A 26,376-nucleotide genomic window follows, 5' to 3' on the forward strand; every position below is an offset into this window, starting at 1 on the left:
TAATTATTTTTCACCTTTTGAATAATAAATTTAAAAAATAATTAAAAATTAAAAAAAAGTTAAATTTTTTAATGTATGCCATTATAATAACAACAACAAAAACAAAATGGAGTCTTAAAAAATTTTAAAAGGTTTAAATAGAATATATATATTAAAAATAATTTGTGAAGGATATAAAGTATATATTTTATTAATATTTTTAAAAATTTTAATTTTTTTTTTTGTATAAAAATTATTATTTTCTTTTAAAAATTTAATTTTATAGTTGAAATATTATTACTACAACACCATAACCTCAATTTTTAATAAAAATAAAAAAAATTTTGAATGTTTGTTTGTTTGTGCATATGTAATTTTTATTTTTCATTTTTTTTTTTTTTTTAAATTAATTTTTGGCATTCTAACTGTTTTTCTCTAGCATTCCTTTAAAAATTAATAAAATTTAATTATTTTTTTGTAATTTTTAAAAATTATTTGGAGTTTCTTTAAAACGTATATCAAACTTTATCCTCTACAAAAAAATTAACAAAAAATATATAATAATAATAATAATTTTATTTATTTATTTATTTCATGGTCTGGTACAGATACAAATGAAGTATATGCAATCCTAAAATTTTTTATTTTAAATAAATTTATAAAAAAATCAACAGTAACCCCCACTTTTAATACTTTTTTATTTAAAAAAAAACAAAACATGGAGTCAAGGAAATAAAAATATTAAATTTTTCATGTAAATAATTATATTTTGATTTATTACATTTTAATTAAAATTAATGAAAGTTAATAAAACATGGTTTTTTTTATGTAAACATTAATATTTATTAAACATATAATTGTATTTATTACATAAGTACATAATTTATTTTTTAAAAAAATAAGGAAATGAATAAAAAAATTCTTTTTTAAATTAAATATTATTTAATCAATACAGATATGATTACAATCATTACAATCATTAGTACATATATGATAATTTGAGAAATTTATTAAAATTGAAATAAATAATTTAAAAAAAATTAAATAAAATAAAATAAGGTATATGTAGGAAAAAATGGTTTATATTGAATGCGCAAGTCAATTTAATGTCCATAAGGGCGAGTTAATAATAAAAAAAAATTGATGTTTTTATTTAAAAAAGAATATAGATTAAAAGGATATTATTATTTATTTATTTATTAAATAAATAATTTTCTATTTATTATTATTATTATTATTATTATTAAAATTATAAAATTGGGGAAAAAATTTCATTGCGGATGTGTTGTTTGTTTAAAACGTTAAATTCGCTTGCGCAATAAACGGGTTTCGTATCAGTTATACTGTTTTTCCATTGAACTATCCAGTATAGCTGGGGACACCGAAGCATTAAAATTGTTTAGTTTGTGTTCACGATCCGCCATGTTGGATACAGCAAGGCAGATGGCTGAGCTGAAATTTGAGGCTCCATTGGCACAGTTTGAAGAGTCGGAGGATGAATGGGCCATAGGAGGAATGACAATAAATACAAACGATGTTGTCGATAATTTTAAAAATATTTTGAATTCGAGTCCGTTGAAAAAAAACATCAACGAAAATTTCACGAATAATATAAAAAATTCAAAATCGGGGATTTTTATATCGAACAAGGGAGAAATAAATAACATGGATTTCGCATACGAAAAAATAAACGGATATTCGAAAGAAGATATGTTGAAAAATTTGAATCAGGGAAATTCCGTGTCAGAAAATTTTACTGAAACGTTTTCAGGCTCTCTAGAGGATTTGGTTAACACGTTTGATGAAAGGATAACAAAATGTTTTTGTGATTATGAAGAAAACGTTGAGAAACTGGCGCCGGTTCAGGTTCGAACTCAAGAAGAAATAATGAACGAATGCCAGTAAGATTTTTAATTATTTATTTTAATTTAATTCTTATTAATCATTTTAAAAACATATTTTATATATATATGTCATAAGAGCGCAAAAGCAGAAAACTTACCCAAACTCGATTCCATTATTGATTTTAATTTGACGTTTTTTTTTTTTCTTTCTTTCTTAATTTTAAAACAAGTTTAATTAACATTTTACTCTCCCCACCCTCTCCCCCAAAAAAAAAACATGAAGTAGATATAAAGAACAAAGAAAACAATTTAATTCAATTTTTTATCTTTTTAAAAACAGTAAAAGGCAAATAATGGCTCTCTATGTGGGTTTCATTGTTCCCATTTTTAGTCAAAAAAAAAAAAAAAAAAAAAATGGTTTTAATTAGTAATATTTAATTCTTATTAGTGAGGCTTTAGTAATCTAGTTTATCGACAACCTTTATTTCTTCCATTCATGTTATTTCATTAATGCTACACTTTTAAGTGTCATTTTTTTTTTTATTAGTTAACAGAATCATATGAGTCATATTTAAAATATCAATAAATGGTTTAATTCTCTTAAAATATTAATAATGACAAATCTAAAAAAAATCAATGTATATGTTTTGTTCAGTCACATATATGTGTGCAGACTGTAAAAGACAAAATTATTACATTCTCAAAGTAAATCGAATTGCTGAATAAAATCATCTAGAAATTGTAATTATGCTTAATAACCATTTTCTGTTGTCATTTTTTAAATGATAGTGAATGTGATGTAAGCAGAATAGTTAGAGAGGACAACATGAGGATAAAGAAAAAAATTATGCCAATTTGCAAATTTTAATCGAATGACTGTTTGAAATAATATTCACTATCACATAAATTCATAAAAATTTTAAATAACACATGGGAAAATTTAATATTTTAATAAATTTTAGGTTAAATAGTTTGTCTAGTAAAATATTTAGAATATATTTACTTCTGCTTTTTATTAAGTTATCGCTTTGGATGTAAAATTTTTTTTTTTCATTAACGAATAATTATTATTGCAATCATTCTTATTTTTGCTGTTATAAATTTAGGAGGTCAAAAATCTCTTAATAAAATTTGTTTTCATTATTTTACAATACAAAATGTCACCTTAAAAAAATAAATTAAAACCAAAACTTTTATTTTCCAAATAGTAATATATAAATAGAAAAATAAATTTTGATTCATTTTTCAAGTAATGACACTTAAATTTTTCTTTGTTAAATGATTTAATCATAATTAATCAGTTTTAAATGATTTCATCGTGTGTTTAAATTTATTTATTTTTTTTTTTTATTGATATTGACTACGCCATTGAATGATGATAAAAAAAAAAAGGGGGGAAAAAAAAAAAAAATGTTTATAGGTCACGATAAATTTTGTTGTAAACGAAAAACATTATGTAACTGCGTTGGATTACTTGTTTTGTAATAAAAAAAAAAAAAAAGGTTAATCAAACAATCTCTGGAACATTGAAAAAAAAATAAAAAATAAAAAATAATCATTCAATGTGTTTAAAAATAATACATTAAACAAAACATAAATGTTTGAAAATAAATAAATTTTAAATGAATAGAATCTCCTTGGAATTTCATAATCTTTTTTTTTTTTTTTTTTTTATGTTAAGCCTGCAATTTCTTTTTTTTTTCTTTTTTTTGCAAATATTAGAATTTCATATCGAATAATGAAAAATATTTTTATCTTAAAAAAAAATTCATCTCTCTAAGAATTTGAATATTAAACCTTTACATGATTAGGATTTTTGTCAATGTGGAACCAGTAGAATTTCCTAAAGAGAGAGAGAGAGAGAAATGAAATTATTATTATTATTATTATTATTTTTTATGTCAAATAATGGAAAAAAATAAAAAATGATTTATTTAATCCGAAATAATTTATTAGTCAAATAAACACAAGGAAGGCTTTATAAATAACGTGAAACATAAAATTTTAGTCAGCCAGCAATATAATGTCGACTCCTACTCAAGTCATTCAACAAAAAAAATTTTTTTTTTTTTTTTTTTTTTTTTCCTCTTTGTTGAAAATGTTTAACAGATTAGATGTGTTGTTTGTTAATGAAAAAAAGAAAAAAAAAATTCTTTTTTTAGTTTTTCTTTTTTTTTTTTTTAATGAAAAAGCTTTTATTCCATATCATACAGTTTGTTTTGTTTTTTTTTTTTGAAATTCATATGAAACTTTTTTTTTTTTTTTATATGCTAATGAATATGATTTTAGAAAGAATGATTTATTATGGGGTTAAATAATGAAAACATGCATTTAATTTTTTTTTTTTTTGTTATGTAAACATATTTTCATCCAGAGCTTAAATTTAATAAAGAGTAAAAGATTTTAATATTTATAATGATTATATAAAAAATTAACACTCAAGAATAAAAATTAAGTAAATAATCCAATAGAGAGAAAATATACAAAACCAAGCCATTTTATCATGTTTTTTTTTTATTATGCAGTTAATTTTCGTCGTGATTTTTGTTTTTATATCGTATATTCTTATGTTAAATCGATAAATGTTTTTTTTTTCTCTTGTCTTCATGTAACTTTTTTTACGTGTCACAAATGCATTATTGAAATGCAATGAAAACGTTCCGTTACAAAAAATTGCATAAAATGTGAAAAATCATGCTCACGCATAAAAATATTGAGGCGATCGATACTTTCAATTTAAAATTATTGAGTTTTTTTTTTTAAATAATAAATATTAAAGACATTTATGTTGTGTTTTAAATTATGAAAAAAATTTTAGAATGTGGTGGACCATCACAGGGAATTTCGGCAACATTCTACCGATCGATTGGTCCAAATCATACGCTCGCAAACTTCACGTACCGACTCTTAATTTAACGGAAAACAATGGCGGAAATTCAAACGACGATATAATTAATTTATCAGACGAAGACGAACAGGTAGCCAACGATCTCGATATGCATTCGTTAATATTGAACGGTTTGAGACAGGATTGCGAATCCGTTAAGACGGCAGAAGAAGTTATAAGGTAAGTGAAATTTTTTAAAAAAAAAGTCACGTGATCGATCGACCGATCAATATTGCCAACCTATTATTTATTTGCTTTTTTTTTTTTTTGTCATAGAGAAATTGATGATATGATACAAGAAGACTTTACTGGAGATTCGGAAGAATCGCCGGATTGTCAAGATTACGAAAGGCCAAAACAAATCGTACATTCACCTTTATACGAGGAAAGTAAGTCTATGAAACTTTTTTTTTATTATTTTATTTTAATTATTTTCAACCTTTTAAATTGATCGTGCTCTTTAATTTTAACTTGTGTGTTTGTATTTAATTTTATTCGGGAAATGAAATCGGTTTACAAACAAAAAAACGAGGGAAATTTTTATTCATCGTTTTTTTTTTTTCCCAGTAGAATAATATTTTTTTTTTTTATTTTACATACTAATCGTGGCAAAATATTTGTTTAAATTAACACTTTCTCTTTTTTAATTAATCTCTTTATTTATTTTTTTCTTTTTCATTTTTTTTTTTATTAATAAAATGTTTGCCCTTTGTTTGTTTGTTTGTTTGTTTTTCATGTTAACATCACATTGATGGAAGAAAAAGATGTTGTTTTAATCTTACCATTTCATAAAATCTTCAATGTTTGTTTTCTTCCTCATTGTTTTTTGCCTGAGTTTTTAACAATTGTTACTTTCATACTTTTGGATACTTTTACTCGTTTTTAATTATTATTATTATTATTATTATTATTATTCTGTTATTTATTTAGAGTTGAAGCAATTGAGTTTGTCACAATTAAACGAGGTTTATTTGGAAGTGGAAGTTTTAATTCAAAAATATTCGGAAACTCTGATATCCGAATTAGCTTTGAGAGATGAATTGGAATATGAAAAAGAATTAAAAAATACTTTTATCGATCTTCTCGTATCGGTTCAAAATAGACGACGTCAATATCATGCCGAAAGGAAAAGGTGCAATAGAAATGGTAATAGTCCCCGCACAAACGCGGTAGAATCAAAATACCTGACAACGGTTATTCCCTATCATAAGGATTCAGGTCCTCCAAACAATCAGGCTCTTCAAGTTTTAATCAAAAGTAAATTGAATTCATTTTTTTTTTTGTTAGTTTTTCCCTCTTTAACTCATTCATCATCAAATTAAATTTTTGTTATTGTTTGAATTTCAGTTTTGAAAGCCATAAAAGAAGATAATCCTATGGTACCGACACTTTTAACGGATTACATTCTTAAAGTTTTATGCCCAACTTAAAATTTGGACAAAAAAAAGAAAAAGAAAAATTTTTTATAAACACATTTAAAACGCTTTTATTTTTAAATTTAAAACTCGCTTAAGTTTGTCTATTGAAAATTGAAATTACTGCAAATTATTATTTAAGATTTGAATTTTTAAAACATATAAAAATTTATTTTTTTGTAATTTTTACGTATAAAACTACATAATGTAATATTGGCGAGTTACGTATAATTTGTTTTTTACCACGATACATAAATTAGTAAATAATTATTAAAATAAATTAATTGTTTAATACATATTCACACGCGCGTAATTTAATACTTGAATAAAAGAAAATGGAGTCGTTTATTTTTCTCCTTTTTTTTTTTTTTTTTTTAAATATGAAATTTAATTTTTGAGAATAATGAAAAATATTGAATCTCATTGCCATTGCTTTAATTATCATTATTATGCTTTAATATTTTTGTTAAAATGATGTATTTTATTTGTCTTTGCTCTCGTCTTTTAGAATTTTTAGCCGCTTGAACATGAAATTTTTCATTTTTTTTTTTTTTAATTTATTACTAAATATAAATTATTAATAAATTGAAAAATGGTCTTTTAGATTTCATTAAAATCTTAAATAATCGAGTTATTATTATTACATAGGTAACATAGTGTTTAAAGGAGTACATACCTAATAAAAATAATAATATTAATTAATTAATTAAAAATGATTTCGAATAATTTTGTTTGTTTTTTTTTTATTAACGTCATTTTTTATTAAAAACGTTAATAACGTGTATGTATGCTGCTAGATTTTATAATCGTGTAAAATAAATAATTTTTAATTGTTCCTATTTTATTTTTGTAAAATCAAAATTATAATTTTATTTATTATTATTTAAAATTGTTTATTTAGTTTATTTTGAATTTTGCCTCGATATTAACGTTAATGTGTAATTTATTAATTTAAAAAAACGTGAATAAGGTAATAAATTGAATTAATTATGATATATTTAAAAAAAAAAAAAATTTTATTTTGAATGCACCTGCTTGTAAAATAATAATAATAAAACGTAATTATTTTAATCTTTTAAAAAAAAAATCAATTGTTGTTAAAATTGTTTATAAGTTTTTCCTTTTTTTTTTTTTTTTTTAACTATAAGCAGTCGTTCCTAATTGCTTCTTTCTGCAAATCTTAAATAAATTCCTCCTTTGTGTCCTATCATAAAATAAGTCGGATCGAATTCAAATTTGTCTGGAGTTTTACTCGTCGGGAAAACTTCCAAATTTGCACAAATGTGAAAAATGGCAAGTTTAACTATTGTTGATGCTATTCTCATTCCTGTAAAATATTGAGTGACATCAAATTATTATTATTTTTTCCTCGTGATCTGCTTCTAGATACCGATCGATTGTAAAATTTTCATTATTACCTGGACACATTCGAGGTCCGTCACCAAATTGAAAAAAATTATTCGTGGATTTTCTATCTGTATTTTCATTATTTAAAAATCTATCGGGATTGAATATGTGTGGATTTTCCCAATAAGTCGAATCGTTTTGAATGGCAAATATCGGAAGTACCACCGGTGTACCCTTTTCAATTAACAAAGGTTTTGATTCTCCAATATCCATTTCATAATTTTCCGTGCATAATTTTTGAAAAGTGTACATGACTGGTAACATTCTTCCAGTTTCTAAAAGAAAATATTAAATTACTTTAGCTCCCCCCCCCCAAAAAAAAAAGAAGAATTTCCTACTCCAAAATCTACCTAAAAAGACGCTGTTTAAGTATGGCATTGCGTTTAACGTTTCAAATGTTATATTTCCTTCATTCAATACCGAATCTATTTCCTGTCGTAGAGTATCTTGTACATTTTTATTTTTTGCCAAATAATAAAGTATGTTGTTTAAGGTGAGAGCTGAAGTTTCGTAACCTTCCATGAAAAATGTTGCACATCCCGCAAGTATGTCCTCATCGGTATAAGCTGTAAGAATATTTATAAAATAATTAAATGTTTTTAATAAAAATAAATTATTTAGTAAATTTTCAAATAATGTTTACTTTTGGTTATGATGTCGCTCTCAACTTCTCCCTTCGACACAATTAAAGATTTTCTTTTAACTTCAATTAAATATTGAATTAAATCATTTCTATCAATTTTTTTTTCTTGACGATATTTTATAACGTCGTGTAAAATTGAATCGAAAAAATTTTTTGCTTTTATCGTCATCATTCTAACAAAAAAAAATTTAAAATTTAATTTAAAAAAAAATTTTTTTTTTATGTAAATCGAATGTAATAATTTACCTCAAACGCAACAATCTGCCTACTCTTGGCAAAAAGAATAATGCCATCAATTTTAAATTTCTTGCCAAATCAGGTTCAAAAAATAATTTTCCCATTTCGTGCATTTCAGGAACGTTTTCTTTAAAATTCCTACCATCTATACCTAAAGCACAACGAGCTACGATTTCAGCTGTGTACCTTGACATAACTTGTTTTACCTAAAAAAAAAAAAAAATTAATTACAGTTCCTTTGAGAGGTTTCAACAATTTATGGCATCAGGTCACTTTTTTTTACAGGTTTTTAGGCAACTGCAAAAGGTTTAAAGATGAACTTGCATGTTAAATAACTCACATGGATTTCTTCTGGATGTTCTTTTAAAAATTCTACCAATTCTTTTGCAACTTCTACCATAATTAAAAACATTGCTTTAATTTTTCCAGCTGTGAATGCAGGAGTCATCAAAGCTCTGTGTCTCTTCCATCTATAAAAAAAAAAAAATAAAATATTCAACATTTAATTTTCCTTTATATTAATTTTAAAAATTTATCAAAAAATCAAAATAATATGATAAAAATAATTTGACTAACTTATCATCTTTTAGTACAAAAATATTTTTTCCTAAAACAGGATCAATATCTTCATCTAAATGAAAATCATTATTTCTAAAAGAATAGAAATCATTTATTAAAACTTTCTTGACTAAATTTGGATCTCTGATCAATATTCCAGGTTGTCTCAACTTATACCAGCCAACAACTTTTTGATCTGGATGATTCCTAAGAGGAAATAATATTTACATTAAATTACAGAAATTCACCAGTGGACAAAAAAAAAAAAAAAGGAAAATTTACCAGTATATATTTGTAAAAATGTCTCCAAATGTTTTTTTACCAAGGAAAGCATCTGTTAAATTTCCAAAAAACAAATTTGGCTTTTCATAAGCAATCCCATGATTTTTCCAATATTTGTAATTCCAAGTTAAATAAAAATAAAGTAAAATTAAAATGATTACCAAAATGAAAAGAGTGTCAAAAGTTGTCAACATGGTTGAATAATCATAGGAAAATTTTCATGCATCAAAATACTTCTTTTCCTGAAATTAAATGCAAAAATAAAATTTATTTAACAAAAGATGATTACTTAGTTCACACTTGTAAAAGGTCAAAATCAAGAGAAGTACTTTTGATAATTTAATCAGGTCAGAATTGAGATTAATTTACTGACAAGGGCAACTTAATTTTAGCAATGTCAAAATTTGTCATTAAAAAAAAAAAAAAAATTGCACAATTTAATTTTTCACCCTAATGTTAACTAATTTTTTTTTTTTTATTTAAATTTAAAACATTGAATATCATTTTTGATATTTTTATCAATATTGTATAAAACGCAAATAAAACATGTTTAATGACATTGAAAAGTTGTACTGGAAAAGAATAAATTAAAAAAAAATAATTTATTTATTAAAATTATGATTATATATAAAATCTGCTTAACACAGTTTAAAGTTCATTTTAAACCGGTATTCTGTTTCCTGTTTACAGAGATAAAAATAAATCATACAATTTAAAAAAATAAATAAAAAAATGAAAATTTAATCTCATAATTATAAAAAAATTTTTTTTTTATTTTCAGGCCTAATATCTGCATTGGTCTAAGATACCTTCTTCCTCCATTTTGAATAATGGCCTTCATCCTCAATATCTCCTTATTGATATCTTCGATAAAAAAGTAAGTAGTCTTGGGTATAATTTAAAATATTTGGAAGTAAAACATTAAAAACTTTGTCTTTTTATGTATTATGTAACCTAATGACGCATTATCGAATAATAAAATAGGCATAGGAAAAAATTTCAAAAATGGAAAAAAAAGTAATTTACTACTTACATTCGGTAAAATGGCGGCGATTTCCTAAATTATTTGAAAATTAATTAATTAAAATAACGTTAGAAAAATAATTTTAAAAATTAGAAAATAATAAATATTCCAGTTTTGTTATAATGCTTTCAATGATTATTTTAAACTTTTTTAAAAACTTAAATTTAATAAAATAGTTATTTATTTATTCTAACTTAATAATTATTGAAATAATAAAAATGTCAATCAATATTAAATTATGAAAATAAGGGTAAATTATCACGTAAATAACCAATAAATAATATTTATAAGCATTGTAAAATGTATTATAGTAAAGTATATTATTAATAACTAATTTATACTAATAAAAAAAATTTTTTATTTTTGACCATATTCTTAGTTACTATTCAGTTTTCAAAATGACGTACTATAATCTATTTCTATACATGAATAACTATTATTTAATTTAATGATAACTTTCAATTTATTTTAAAAAAAAATACTATACAAATATAAGATTAATAATAATTTATAATTATACTTTACCAAAAAAAAAAAGTAATAAAAGTTATAAACTACGGTAACACTTATACAACCAAGAAATGATGTGAAGTTAGAAACAAAATTTAAACGGTTTTATCATATGAATAGCAATGATGCCAACATAAGAAGCAAAAAATTACTTGTTTTGATAGGTTGGTATTCATAGTATACTCCATTTCTAAATTCTAAGCTTAATTTCTGTTTTATTTTTGGGGGGAAATAAGGAATATCACAATGTTAAATCAAAATTAAAACACATTTTAAATTAAAATCAAAAGAATTTTCAATCAAAAAATTAAATTTTATATTATTATGCTAAAATTTGTGAACAAAATGGAAGAGACAAATACATTGAGTGACGCTGAAATGAGGCTTATTACAGTCAACGGACAAACAATAATGTTTGAAGGCGATTTTGAAAATATAAGTGTATCAAATGAATTTTTGGATGATACTTTTATGGTTGAAAATTCAAAAGTTAACGGTAGTGAAAGGTGCAATATAGAAATTACTGAAAATTCTGATATTACTAGTATAAAAAATAATGATGAGTCTTCTAAGTTCGAGATAAGCATTGAAGAAGATAATAATGAACTCGAAACTGTTCAAATAGGAGTCGACGAAGCCAAGGCTTTGGGTTTGTATTTTTATGAGTCTCCAAAAAGTGAAAATGATGTTTGGAATAGCACAAGTAAAAAAACTCTAAATGACAAAGATAAAAATAATGAGGTGAAAATTAATTATAATTCAGCAGGTGATATTCATCATATCCATTCAGTGCCTATTTTAGAATATTCAGTTCAAGAACCAGAAAATTTAATATCGGTAAATGAAGTAATGGAGTATAATGATGCTTCGAATAAATTACCTGAAGCTTCAGCATGTCATGTTGTACCTGAATTAGAAAAACTTAATTGCCAATTTGCAAATATCAGTTCAAATTTATGTGCTGTGGATAATTCAGAAAGGTTTCAAACACCTGGACTGGAAAATGGAGAACTTTTGCCACAGACTATCGATGCTAACAAACTAGTTGATAGCAATTACCAAACAATCACTCTTGTACCTCAAGTAGTCAATGGAAATGTTACGTATACAGTTCATTTCTGTGATTTACCTAAAGAAGTTATCGATAAGAATGTATGCAATATTAATAAAACGAAATCAGTTATTAGTGACATAGAACCTGTAAGAAATCATATTGTTCATTATGAAACTAATCCTGTTGAGCATTTTATTAATTCAGTGCAGTCAATTAAAAATAATGAATCCAAAAAAATTTTTCAAAATAATGTTTCAAAATTAAATAACAGTAAGATTTCAAATAATAGTATTTTAAACCCGTTAAGTGATGATAGTGTTTTGAAGTCAAATTTAAATTATCACTTTACTTCCATAGACAATGAAACTTTAGTGAATAATTCACAAAAAGACAATTTAACTATTGATGCAAAAATCGATAATTTAATATCAGAAAATGAAAATGTTATATCTAGTTGTAAAAAAGTGAAATACGGGAAAAAACTTAAAACAGTGGATACACAATCAGTATTATCAGCATCGGACAAAGTGACAAAAAGTAATTACTCAAAGACTAAAAAAGTTAAGTTTAAAAATAAAGATCTCAAATTTATAAGTGATGATGTGAAACAAAAAAGTTTTAAAATGAGTTTGTTAAAGAATGCTAGTGACCAGAATTGTGAACCTTTAAAAACAAAATTGGAATCTGTGAAAGTGAAAAATATTAATAAGACACCTCATATGAATTTAAACGGTCGCCTGGAATATCCTAATTTAAAAGCTATTGATGACACAGCATCTTTATCTTATTTAAAAGTTAAAAGTCAGCAGGCAACTAAACAGCCTTATTTTAATGTTTTGCCTCATCCGAAAGACAAGGTCAGTACTACTCAACAGAAGCAAATGTTACCCCTGAATTGTGATTTCCAACAAGCGAAAAATTTAATTAGTTTACAAAAATTTCTTGAATCCCAAAAACTTCAGTTAAAAATTCAGCCGATTATAAACAATGGAAATAAAATAATAAATATCAGACCCAAACCGACAATAAATGATGAAGTGAAAGTGTCGACTAAAAGTGTTAGTTCTAAAGATTTGGAAAACAAGCAGAATGAAAAAATGTCAGTTTTAGAATTAGATACTGATAAAATAGTTTTTAATGCTCAGGAAAATAATCTCTTAAAAAAAACATATCAAGAGAACTTAAATATTAACGATGTTTATGTAAATGAAAAAAAATTCAACAATTTAAAGTTCCTCGAGTCTAAAAATTTTGACAAAGTGGAAGAAGATGTATCTCAGGATGTAAATTTGGATGGTATGACTACAAAATTTAACGGAATATTTATTAAGAATAATCCAGATTATTTTAGTCAAAAGGTAAAAAATGGAAATGTGGAAGAGCATCCTTTAGGATCTAGTGAAAATCCAATTCAACTCGTTCAAACAGGACATACATTTCACAGGTGAGTTGGAATTATTATGCAATTGCTAAAAATTATAAGAACTCGTTAATATTTATTTAGAGTCATTTATTTAAATTAAAATTCCAGGTAATTTTTTCATTAATACATTTTTATATGTGCAAAATATACACTATTATCTGTTTAAATTTAATTAAATCTTATATAAAAAAAAAACTACATTTTATATATTTTTGCTTTCAGTCGACAACGTTATCAGAGCGCAGTAAGGCAAATTGCTTCAATTTACAAAACAAAAATTTGATGCTCCTAGTGCAAAAAAGAATTCAATTTTCGATCCGAAAACCAACACAAGAATCGTTTATAGAGTTGTTTATCCAGAAGATGTTGAATTAAAGGGCGCCGTCAAACCTGCGTCTGAAGGCATATCAAAAAGTATTTACACAATTAAAGCATTAAAATTCATTTGGCCGAAACAGTTTTATTAATTTCATTGAACATTTAAAGCCATTTTATGTGGCAGAAAATATTTTTTTTAATTAATAAGTGATTGATTTAATTGAATAAGAAAATTTAAAAAAAAAATTGAGTCCTCTCTAATTTTTTATGATTAAATTTTATAATTAAATTTTTTTTTTTTTTGTTTATTTAGAAAAACGTGGAAGACATAAAACAAAATTTTCAATAGAAGAAGAGGAGGAAATACAAAAAAAAATACTTTCTTTACCGAGAGGACCTGGAAGACCGAAAAAATCCGTGACTTCCGTTATGGATGAAGATGTATCTGATGAGGAAATGGATGATTCTTTACCAAAGGTAAATTCAAAAACTTATAACAAAAGTTTATCTAAAAAAATCAACTTCAACGACTAATAAATAGGATGAAATACGTTTTGTATTTTGATTTTTAAAATATCTTGTTGAATTAAATAGTTACAGTTATGTAAACGCATGATTTGAATGTTTAATAGAAAAAAATTCCGAGAACTCGTTCTGGAAGACTTTCAAGACCTCCGAGATATATGGTTAAAGATTACAAGCAGCTTCCCAATTCGGATACCGTAGAAAAGGGGAATTGCGATGTTAAATCCGAAGATATTTATTCTTTCAATTTATGCGGAAAAGTTACATCTGTGGATAAACCTGACAATGTTCAAGACTTACAATTAGAAAATAATTTATTGCCTGGTAATATTAAAACTGTACTTTAAATTTTATAGTTTGAATAATGAAATAAATGTAAAATAATTATAAATTCAGGTTTAAGGCCGCGGCAAAGAACGAAAAGAAACGTAAAACCGGAATACCGTTGTCCTACGTGTCAAAAAATTTACTTAGGTCATACAAGAATGATGTGGCATTTAAATAAATTTCCCGATCACTGTAATGTTGAAAAATATAAAGAGAATTATTTTCGAAAAAGAACTGAAACAAAAGTAAGGCGTGCAGCCAGAAGACTGAATATGTGTAATATTACTAGCAAAGTCAAACAGGTGAGTAGTTGTACTTTTCAAAAGTTTGTATTTTCCGTATAAAGTGAAAAAGGTGAAATTTAACTTTTGTATTTCCCATAATTATTTCAGGCTTTGAATTCAATGTCAAAAGAAGAATTAAAAGCTTTGTGTGGGCCTCTTTTAGCCAATGCATTAACTACGTGGGATTTTCTTTTGCTACGCGTTAATCTTGTAAAGGATGGGAAAAAAGACGAAGTCGATGCTCTTTTACAAGAGTTAATTTTTTTATTAGAAAAACTTACAAAAATAGCCGAAGATATTTTCTTACCAGTATTTTCAAAAGAAGGGGAAAAAGATGAAGATTATATCGAGGTAAAAAAAATTCATTAAATTTTTTTTTTTTTTATACCTGTACCTTTAAATAGGATTTTTTTGCAACAAAATGTTTTTGATTTTATCAATTTTAGATCGATCGAATGGAAGTGGCAATTGCTTTAGGACTTCCTGTAGGTTTCTACAAAGTTAACAGTGACAATCTGAATTTACTTCAGTGGCCTTCAAAAACATGTGATAAAAAAAAAACGGAAAAGGAACAAGTTCATCAAAATAATGTTGATGTCGTTGATCATAATTCTGATTTTTTAGATCAAAAAAGTAAAGATGCGGAAGACAATTTATTTCCTGAAAAATGTAATGGTTGGGATGACAGCGAACATTCTAAAGAACAATTGACCGAAAATCCTCCTTATTGGTTAGAAAACAAAGTAAAAGAAAGAAATGAATGGGATGGTCCCGAAAGTGAAATTAAAACTCTTTCGACAAAATTCGAACCAAATCTATCATCTAAATTATTGGATTCTTCAAATGACAGCATCGACGATGTCAAATATGAAGAACCGGATGATCGACTTGTAACTCTCGATTCCGATTTAAAGGATGTTGAACAAAGTAACTCTTCCGATAATTTAGAACAATCTCCTAATATAAATTTAGAAAAAAATAGTGAAATACTTTCCGACGCGGTTCGCAAACACGGGGATGATGAAGACAAATCTACATTGTGGAACGAAAATTCTTCGGATAAAATTTCGGCGGAATTGTGGAATGAAAATTCTTCGAGAGAAAAATGGGATAGAAATTCGGATTTGGTTCAAACCAAAGATTCTCCCGGATTGTGGACAAACGAAAATGATAACATAAAGAATTCGAATGAAAAATCAGGGTCTCATTTATGGAATGAAAATTCAAATATTACGTCCACGGTAAAAGTAGATGAAACAAACTCTCAATTTTTGGATAGTCTTTTATCAGTGCCGAATTCCAATGAATTTTTGACGAACGAAAGCGAAAGTTTTCTTTCTGAAAATATAGAATTGATAAATGATAAAAGTGAAAATATAAAATCAAGTAAGGTGGAGAAAAATTCGAAAGAGAAGAATGAATGGAGTATGAGAGGAGTGTGGGATACGGAAAAAAATTCTGGATGGAATAAAGAGGAATCAATTATATCTGGAGGGCTTCAAGAGAGAATGCCTGGAGTTAGAACTTCGAGCAGACTGACATCGACGCCCGAAGGTAACGGTAATATTAATTTTACCATTCCGAGCCGTAGAAATTCAATTTCGGATTTTAGCAATATTAATTTAGAATCTGCGAATTTGGATATTGTTTTACCCTCGGCGAAAACGCTAATAAAAGACTGTTTAAAAAACGACGAGGAAAAATTCGATTTAAAAAAAGGTTCGTTCTTGGAAAATTCCGATAATTTCAAAGTTAAAAATTGGGAGGGAGATTCTTCGAAATCTGATTTTTCATCCGGAAACGTTAATTCGGAAGATTTTATGAAAATCGCGTTGGAAAGTTTAACGTCTCAACACGACGTCATCAACGTTCCTTCGTCGAATTTCGATTCCGCGATAGAAATTTTAAATCCGACCCAAGAATCGGGAAATTTGAATTTATTTTCGGGAGGAGAAGCGGACGGATTAGATTTTAATTTACCACTACCGGATCATTTACTTCGAACAAATGATTTCACCGGTGGTAATTTTCAAACGACGTGTGCACCTTCTTTTCCCAGCTCTGCCGAATCTTCGAATTTTCTATCAAACGCGAATAACATTTTCGAAACGACAAATAATACTTTAACAAATTCTATAAAATACGATCAATACGACGGTCATTATTCGAATAAAAAAACGAAATCTCTCGATGACGTCATGGAATTTTTCGATGCGAAAGCTCCGTTTAACGGATACGAAGACGGAAGTGAAAATTCTAGCATGAATAATTTTTCATTCGAATCCGAATCGACGCATAATAAAATGGAGGAATATAATACCGTTTCCGGTAATACGATAGAAGAGCATCATCATAATTGTAAAGCTAAAAAAAAAACGCGTGTGAAAAAATTTTCCGGAATGAAAAAAAATCATAAATCAATTAATAAAAAAATTATTAAAAATAGGAAAATGGTTTTGGATTATCCAAAATCCAACACGATCGAAAGTATTATTAACGAAGCTTTATTCGATAGTTGCGCATCAAATGCGAAAACTCTTCAAATCCAAGATTCTAGTCCTAATTGTAATAGAAACGTAATAACAAATTCAAGGGAAAATTTTTCGTTGCCCATAATAACAGGTTCATTAGATGAAGTCGATGAAAATTTAGATTTTTTAAATCAGGATTAAACTATCGAACAATCCATTTTTTTTTCAAATAAGTTTATACATTTTTATATATATATATATAAAAATAAAACGAGTATATATTATAATCTGCGAAACTTTTACCCTTTTACCCCCCATTTTTTTTACAATAATAATGATGAATCGATTCGTTTTTAATTAATTTAAACATTTTTTTTTATTTTTTTTTTTATAAAAATAAATTTGTATAAAAAAAAAAAATTAAAAACTAATAAATTGTAAATTAAATCAAAAACAAAATTTATTTAAATTTCATACTTTATTAAAATATTTTTTTTTTATAAATAAAAGGATAAAAAATTAATAAATAACAATAAAAAATAAAAAATAATTGAAAAATGTTATTTATTATGTACAAAATAATAAGCGTGTTAATTTTTTTTATCAAGTAAAATAATTTTGATATATATATATATATATATATTTACAAAACACAAATAAAATCACAGATTTTATTTATTTATTTTTAAAAATAGAACAATAATAAATTTTTTTTAAAAAAAATTAAACAATTAATAATTGAAATTTTTAATTATTATTAATAACAATTAGCGTGTTTTAATTAATTAATTAATTAAAGTGAAATCAATAAAAATAGATTTTTAATAATTAATTTTTTTTGGAAAAAAACGAACGCTCGTATTTAATTTTAAAGTGAGGGATTTTATTATTATTATTATCATAACAATAACGTGATGGAATAATTATTAATTAATAATATTTATTTAATTATTAATAAAAAGAAAAAATTTTTTAAAGTAAACATTCGATTCTTATGCGAGTTTTAATTTAAATAATTAAATGGTATAATTTTTTTTTATAAATTATGTTCAGATTGTGTATAATTCAGGCATTGAATTAACAAATTTATTTTTAATTAGGGTGAAAAAATAAATCAGGTAGGGGTTGACGTGTAAAAAAAAAAAAAAAAAAAAATTACATAAAATAAACAAAAACTTAACGAGGGAGAGAAAAAAAAAAGAAAACATAAAAATAAATGTGCGCTTTATATTCTTTTAATTATTATTATTATTAATTTTTTTTGCCTGGATTATACACTCTGACCCTTATTAACAATTAATTAAAATAGAATAATTAACAATAAAGTGCACTTGAATAATAATAATAATTTTTTACATGCTAAAAAAAAAGATAATAAATACTATCAGACTTGAAAATTAAAATAACATTCATTCATTCGTGTAATGTTTTAAGATTCTATCACAAAAAATATTTGTTTAATAATTACAATCAATCAATCAATCATTCTCACTGAAATTGGCACCGAAAGGCTTATAATTTACAATAAAAAATTATTTAAAACAACAAAACAATATATATATATTTTTTTGAACGCGTTTAAAAGAGATATAACGAACGCCTCGATAATTTATAAAAAAAATATTATTATTATTATTATTATTTTAAACGTAATTTTCAACAGTTCGAACGGTTGGTACGTCACATCTTGTCCAATTATCACTTTCCAATCCGCATGATTGTAAAACAATATCATTAGGCTCGTAAAAATCCTCATCATCAACACTCGAACAACTTTCTTCACGCACTTGACTATTCATTTTTTTTTTTTTTTTTTTTATCTTTTCTATTTTTTTACGATTGGAAACTTCTGGATTTTCATGATAACGATTTGTTAAATTACTAAATTGATTGGTTGTAGTCGTCGTCGTTGTTGATGTTCTCGTTATGAATGATATTTCCATTATGTTTTGATTCTATAATTATTAATCAATTTTTAACATTAAATTTATTATTATTATTATTATTATTTCAAGTTAAAAAAGTTATCATTATCAATCATACTTTATCTTCGTCTGTGTCGGCCAATGGATTATTCGTTATATTCATTTTCGATGTTAGATAACCGTTACTTTTTCCAACGTGACCGTTAGATATAGGAATGTGTCCGTTAAGATTTATTTGTTCTAATTGAATATTTCTTGATTTATTTTCACTGTTCATGTCTGGAGAGAGAAAAAAAAAAAAAAAGAATTTTAAAACTTAAATATTATCAGGTTAACATGCGAGTGCAAAAATAAAAATGATAGAGATTACCTTGAGATACTGTAGAAGTTTGCCTGTGTTTGTTACAAAAAAATATCCCTAAACAAAGCATAAGCAATAATCCCAAACCTCCTAAAACCGCTCCTAATGTCACATACAACTGATTACTACTTTTTGAACTTTCATTCTCTTCATCTTCTGTTTTTTTCGTTGTAGGTTTTTCCGAAGGTGGGCTAACAGTCGGTTCTTCTACAAAAAAAATAGTCACGGATGAAACAGAAGCAGAAGAAACAATAGTAAGTTTAAATACCTTTCTTAACTTTTAACTTACTTTCTGTTTTTTGTGTAAGGATTTCACTAAAATCGCTGGCTGCATCTATTGTAAAACTTTGTAATTTTATATCGTACGCAGTGTCCGGATTCAAATAATTTATAACATAAGTTCTTATCCATTCTCCTTCAACTGTAGCTTTTATGTAATCTCCAGCAGTTGAAGTGGATCGATAATACACGTAAAATCCTTCAATCGGGATTTTACTATTATTATGATACTGCAATGAAACGTTTGGTAATTAGTTAAATGAAAAATATAAAAATTGAAAAGAATTAAAAAAAAAAAAAAAAAAATTTACCTCCCAAACGAGGCGAATTGATTCGGGACCGGCAGCACTCGTGTGAATTAATTCAGGTGCTGCAGGAGTTTGTTTGACTTTTCCTCCGTGAAGAAAAAATCTCGCGGAATTCGGACTCAATTTATTGTCCATATTTGAATAAACGGCTGCAATTCTGAATCTAAAAAATACATTTTATTTATAGTCACGAGATAATTACAATTTTTTTTTTTTTTAAATAATAAATCACCTATAATATTTATCAGGAGTAAGATTTACAACTTCGTAACTTCCAACATGAGGAGGAATGTCTTCGTTGTTTGTCTTCCACCTCGATCCCTTCCCTTTAGTTAGTTCTCTATGTTGAACTTTAAAAAACAATATTGGTAATCCTTTATTTGGCGTTACATGCCATCGAACCATTACAGAGTTATCTGTCAATCTAGTCACGTTAGGACGAGTAGGTGGAATCATTTCACCTTAACAAAAAATCGAAAATACGAAAATTAGTTTTCAATTAAAATACATATTTAAATTTGAGACGATTAATGTTTTATTTAAAAAATAATTTTTCCTTTAAAATTCTTACTAAATCAAAAAAATTTAATTCGAAAACCTTTTTAAAAAAAAAAAACTTGAAACAATTAAAATAGTATGTATACGCATACCTTTATTTTTAATATTTTTTTTTAATTTGTTGCCATCGATAGGTTGATTAAAAACGGATCTGACGTCACTTCCTCGAAATCGTGGATTGTGAAATGAAAATTGACGCATTCCAAATGAATTTTTGGCAGTTACCTGACGGGGTTCAACACGAAGAGTAGAAGAACCAAAAGAAGATCCCAAAATATTTTCTGCCATGCACTGATACATTCCAGCATGACGTTTTTCAACCACAAAAATGTGAATTGTGCTACCTAAACAAAAAAAATCACAGAGGAAATAACAAAAAGGAAAAAAAACAAAAGGTAAATTTAATAAATTTTTTATTAACTAACCATTTATTAAAACGTGAGAATCGTTTTTAACGGTTTCGCCATTAAGAAGCCACGTGACTTTAGGAAAAGGTTTACCTCTAATGAAGCAATCCATTCTAGCTTTTCCTCCTTCTTTGACTAAAAGGTTTAAAGGACCTTTTTCGACAAAAGCAGGTTCTGGAAAGAGAAATTTAATTTTTTATTATCAAAAATAATAATCATGATTGAAGTGATATTTGAAAAAATCATAAATCTATTCCGTAAGGTATCTACCTTGCACTACCACTTTAAAATTGTGAATAAGTTTAGGAGGTATCCCGTTATCGATTTCACACGTGTAAAAATCTTCATCACTCGCATTAACATTGATCAATAAAAGACCTCCTGGCACTATCGTGTGTTTATTTAAAGGTAATGTACCATTTTTTCGTTTCCAATAATATTTTGGAATGGGTTGACCGTATCCCACGCATTCTAATGTCACATTCGCTCCTGAAAAACACGATTCGAATTTAATCACGATCAAAATTTTTCAAAAAAATATATATATATATAATCAAGTAAGGGTAAGACACAAAAATGAATTTACCTATTTGTACAGTATAAAGAGATTCGGGCAGATAAGAAAACTGAGGGGGATTTTCTTTTAAATCCGTACTAACTAAAATATTGTCGTAACTGGGAAGAAATATGGCATTCTCTTTAACATAAGGATTTGTTATTGAGCATGAATATAAACCACTATCCTTTGAAGTTACATTAGTCAGTAATAGTGTTCCAGATTTAGAAACGTGAGCTGGAAAATTTAAATTACGTATAAATGAAATTGTAATTTTTTCAGCCGGAAAAAATTTAAAAAAAAAAAAACAATGTTTACCTTCAACAGAAACGTTATTTTTATAATACTGAATAAAAGCTGCAGGTTTGCTGTAGGGTGACCTACATTTTATTCCAATGTTGTTTCCTTCTGAAACCGTCACCGACCTATAAGATTTCGGGGGAATGGGTCCAATTTCAGCTAGGCTGAGACGAGCCGAATTGGATGCAATGGCACTAGCTCCATACCAAGCAATGCACTGATAATCTCCTATTTGAGATTCATTGTTCATCTGAAAAATAATTTTTTATTCGCCATTAAATTTAAAGTTAATACAATTATGAAATGCATGATTTGTTTTTACTTTTATAACAACTTGTTATGTTCTTACTTTGAATACCAATCGACTTTTTGCCGTATCATTATATATAAAAGGAAGAAGTTTTCCATTGTGCTTCCATCTAAGATAGTCAGCTTTAACATCCAAAGAACAATCGAACTCTACTTCGTCTCCAAGAGGAGCCACAATTGGCTCAGGGTTGTTGATGAATTTTGGTCCAACATCTGAAGGTAAAAAAAAATTTTTTTTTCAATTAAATCTAAATGAGTATTAACGAATAATAATGCCTGATATTAAAACTTTTATTTTTCATTCATCATTAATAAAATTAATCATTTTATTTACTAAATACTAGTAAAATATAAAAAACTAACCAGCATCCAAGAAAACTACTAAAGAACCAAAAACGAGTAAAGTAAAGTACGACTTATCATCCATGATCGCATTCTAAAACTATAAATATATAAATCATACCTGAAAATATAAAATTTTAATAAATATATAAAAATAATAATTATAATAAAAGTATAATAAATAAATTTAAAAAAACTAACATTTGCTCCGGATATAATTGTAAATTCATTCAGTAGTTTAAATTTTTTAATTTTTTTATTAATAAATTTAATGTAAATCATTTGTTGTTGTGTGTGTGTGTGTGTGTCTGTTATATTTTCCTGAAAAAATTTAAATTTATTAATTTTTTTTTTATTTCCTTTAAGGGAAATTTATATTACATAAAAAAAAAAATATTCTAATATTTTATTTTCAGATAGAAAAAAAAAAAAAAAATGGAGGATTACTTGAAACAAACTAGTAACAAGTTTGGAATGTTAAAACCACAACAAAAAAAAAAAATTGTTTCAATATGCATCCTTGTTAAAATAAATTTAAGTGAAGCGCCAATAGAGAACCTAAACTGTTTGCGCTCGAATCACAGGTACGGGGCAAAACAATCAAATGTTTTTTTTTTTTTTTTCCCCAAGGTAAAGACAATTCTTCCAGAGGTGAATTCTTTTTTTTTTTTTTTTTTTACTGGACGACGCATAAAAAAGTTGAAAAAAAAAAAAAACAAAATTTTAAGCATAAATTATTAACATAATTGAATAAAAACGACTTTAAAAAATCGAGACGACAATAATATATACCCAAATGGATTGTCACAGCTATAAAAAATAAGGCAAGAACAAAAAAGAAGCAGGTACACAAGTCTGGGCAAACCGCTTTAAGGCATTTTCTTCAAGATTGTAATCACATTTAAATTAAGGGTAAATGCAACACATTCGAGAACACTTTTATATAAACTTTGACTCGATTCACTTCCATTTTTTTTTTTTTTTTTTTTTTAAATACAAATAATTCTTAAATTGACTCGAATCCATGCCTGCATGCCTGTTTTTTGTACCTCTCTCTCTCACGTAATTATGAAAAAAATTTAAAAACTAATCGGCCATTTTTTTTAAAAAAATATTTCTATTCACTATAAAGATTAATGTGAAAAAAAATATTCCCTTTTTATTTTGTATAAACAATTAAATATTTAATTATTTATATTTCGTGTTAAAAAAAAAATTAATTTTCATTTATTTAAATATTGATTTAAAATATTATTTTTATTTAAAAAAAATTTTTTATAAACAAAATAGTATGAGTGTTTTCGGGTGCGGCAACAACTCAAACAAGTTTTTTTTTTTTTTTTTTAACTTTAAGAAAAAAAAAAATTAATTCATATATAAGAAATTACTGGGGAGACATGTAAAAACTATTCCCCATTTATTTATTTATTTAATAAATTTTCTAAAAAAATTATGCTAAAGTTTTGGATTTGAAGGCCCCCCCATCGTTAAGTTTGCCATTGCTAGAATTTTATTTTTATTCGAATAAGTATTAATAAATTTCTTTCCCTTTTATAAAAAAGGAAATTTTTTATTGTTCTTTGTCGTACCTGTCCTTGAAAAAAAAAAAATCTTTCATTTATGATTTTTTTTTCTAACGTCGCAAACTATATATACAAAAAAAAAGTTCGATAAAAAAAAAAAAAAAGGCCGTAATTAGATTTTTAACATTAAACGATGGAAAATGTCAACAACTGGAATAGTCGGCAAAAAGTTTTTTGTAAAAAAATGTTAAAACCAATTCGATTCACATAAATTTTATTTTTTTTAATGCCATTTTATAATAATAATAATAATAATTTTTTATTAATTAATTAATTTTTTCTCTTTTCGGGATTTGCATTGCGATTATATATGTAGAAATTAAAATGCGAAAAACTTGTTAATTTTAATTCGACCAATCGTCGATGAGTATGATGTGTTATGAAAAAATTTTTTTTTTTTACGTATTTTAATAAGATTTTTTATGAATTATAAAAATTAAATCTTGTGTAATTCAAGTACTACTTTTATGTAATAAAACTGTAAAATAATATCACAAGCAATTAAGTAGTAGAAGTATATTTTTCTCTTTAAAAAAAATTATGATTCACCAACAAGTATTTTATTTTTTGTAACAGGATGAAATCATTTTAATGAAAATGTTTATATATAAATAAAAAAAAAAAAAAAAAACAGGTCCTTAATTTTTCCATTTGTTAAATAACATTTAATTCTTAATTTTAAAAGAATATTGATTCCAAAAAGTTTTTACCATTCAAAAAAAAATTTCATTTAATTATAGGGTGTCACAAAAATATGTTTGTTACAAATTTGAATAAAATAACAAGAAGTTAACTAATAATGGATAGAATAATAATAATAATAATAATAATAATAATAATAATAATAATTCATTAATAACTTCACAATTAAAATAACTTGAAAATATGATCAACAATTAAATTTAACATTATTGTTGAGTTTAAAAAAGTTATTAAAAGTCTTTTGAAGTTACTATTTGTTTAAAATTTTAGAGTAAGCGATTGATTTTAAAAAAATTTATAATTTGGTTGTATGCATTTATGTAATAGAAAATTTTATTAAGTCTCTTATTTACCTAATTGATTACTAAATTATAAGAAAAAAAATGTTATGATATGTTATGATATGAATATAATTTAAGAAACTTGTTAGTGTCAAGTCAAAAAAAAATAATTTAAAATTTATGTATGAAAAATATTACACTAATAATTATTTTTCATTCATTTATTTAAATATTTTTTAATTACCTTTTTTTTTTTTTTTTAAAAAAAAAAGAAAGGCTTTTAAGTATATTATTAGTATACTAGTATATAATAATAATATTTTTTTAAATGGAAAATTAGTTTGGTACCCTTACAAGTTACATTTCAAATACCCAATACATAAAATTCAAGTTAAAAATACTTGAGAACAAATTGTCAATTATTAAGTATTAAAATATATTTTACGTGAGTTTTACTTAATAAAATAAAGTCAGGTACAGGTAGTAAAATTTACCTGAACAAAATTTAAAAAGGAATTTGAACAAATTATGTATTGTGAGTGAGTTACCAAAAATTTTAGTTAAATACTCATATATATATATATATATGCGTTACTAAATCTTTTCAAAATTTTGTTCCCGCCTCTTTAAAGTTATGCTCTATAGATTAAATAAACTTGATAAACAAATTTATAAATGACAAAATAATTAAAAATATAAATAAAACAATAGTTAAAATAATATTTGTAAATCTTTCATGGAGAAACGATTAAAATGCACATGTAGCATTTTGTGATTTTGTGTCAAAGACCTTTTGGGTACTAAAACGAACAATTTTGACTTACCTAAAAAATTTATATAAAAACAATCGAGTGATTTTTATATTAAATATTAATTTAATCCATTCAACACGATAAAACAATATAATTTCATTTAAAAAAAAGGTAAAATAATAACAAAATAAACTATAAACAAAACAGTTAACACTTCTTCAGATGAAAGACGCCATCTTTAAAATAAGACAAAGTACTCTTCACGGCTTTGGTCACACAGTACCAACCGATTTAGCTTTTTTTTCCGCGGTAAAAATAACTTGTTATGTTGCGCCTACTGTAATTGTGAAAAGTTTTCAGTGGTACTTAAAAGAATAAAAAAAAAAAAATTATTTGAAAGAATTTTGTGATATTAAAAACTATTAAAAGTAGTTTTTTTTGTATTTGTGATCTAGAATTTTCGATAGGACGCACGAAACCAAAGATTTTCTGTAAGTTATATATTAAATTTATTTTTAGTATTGA

General features: G+C 25.1%; 4 protein-coding genes across 4 annotated transcripts; 2 read left to right on the forward strand and 2 right to left on the reverse strand.

Annotated features, from left to right (window-relative positions):
* Window positions 1-1,401: 1,401 nt before the first annotated feature.
* On the forward strand, window positions 1,402-6,140 carry Phum_PHUM299800 (Fasciculation and elongation protein zeta, putative; the record flags this gene model as incomplete). The annotated part of the gene is made up of 5 exons (XM_002427127.1): window positions 1,402-1,880; window positions 4,642-4,890; window positions 4,987-5,099; window positions 5,641-5,967; window positions 6,058-6,140. 5 exons carry the CDS (start codon window positions 1,402-1,404, stop codon window positions 6,138-6,140), a joined length of 1,251 nt encoding a protein of 416 aa, XP_002427172.1.
* Window positions 6,141-7,282: 1,142 nt separating this feature from the next.
* On the reverse strand, window positions 7,283-9,446 carry Phum_PHUM299810 (cytochrome P-450, putative; the record flags this gene model as incomplete). The annotated part of the gene is made up of 8 exons (XM_002427128.1): window positions 7,283-7,452; window positions 7,544-7,807; window positions 7,883-8,098; window positions 8,176-8,348; window positions 8,422-8,618; window positions 8,753-8,882; window positions 8,989-9,177; window positions 9,253-9,446. The coding sequence occupies 8 exons, from the start codon at window positions 9,444-9,446 to the stop codon at window positions 7,283-7,285; spliced, it is 1,533 nt and encodes a 510-aa protein (XP_002427173.1).
* Window positions 9,447-11,131: 1,685 nt separating this feature from the next.
* Phum_PHUM299820 (uncharacterized protein) lies at window positions 11,132-17,389 on the forward strand (the record flags this gene model as incomplete). Its single annotated transcript, XM_002427129.1, has 7 exons — window positions 11,132-13,284; window positions 13,556-13,677; window positions 13,931-14,058; window positions 14,214-14,430; window positions 14,503-14,735; window positions 14,826-15,026; window positions 15,164-17,389. 7 exons carry the CDS (start codon window positions 11,132-11,134, stop codon window positions 17,387-17,389), a joined length of 5,280 nt encoding a protein of 1,759 aa, XP_002427174.1.
* Window positions 17,390-19,225: 1,836 nt separating this feature from the next.
* Phum_PHUM299830 (uncharacterized protein) lies at window positions 19,226-22,618 on the reverse strand (the record flags this gene model as incomplete). Its single annotated transcript, XM_002427130.1, has 12 exons — window positions 19,226-19,353; window positions 19,484-19,681; window positions 19,764-19,983; window positions 20,065-20,224; window positions 20,294-20,522; window positions 20,781-20,963; window positions 21,045-21,200; window positions 21,297-21,515; window positions 21,613-21,819; window positions 21,901-22,132; window positions 22,232-22,404; window positions 22,582-22,618. The coding sequence occupies 12 exons, from the start codon at window positions 22,616-22,618 to the stop codon at window positions 19,226-19,228; spliced, it is 2,142 nt and encodes a 713-aa protein (XP_002427175.1).
* Between the last annotated feature and the right edge of the window lie 3,758 nt (window positions 22,619-26,376).

Source organism: Pediculus humanus, genomic scaffold (assembly GCF_000006295.1).
Source record: "Pediculus humanus corporis 1103172107682 genomic scaffold, whole genome shotgun sequence".
Taxonomy (NCBI): domain Eukaryota; kingdom Metazoa; phylum Arthropoda; class Insecta; order Psocodea; family Pediculidae; genus Pediculus; species Pediculus humanus.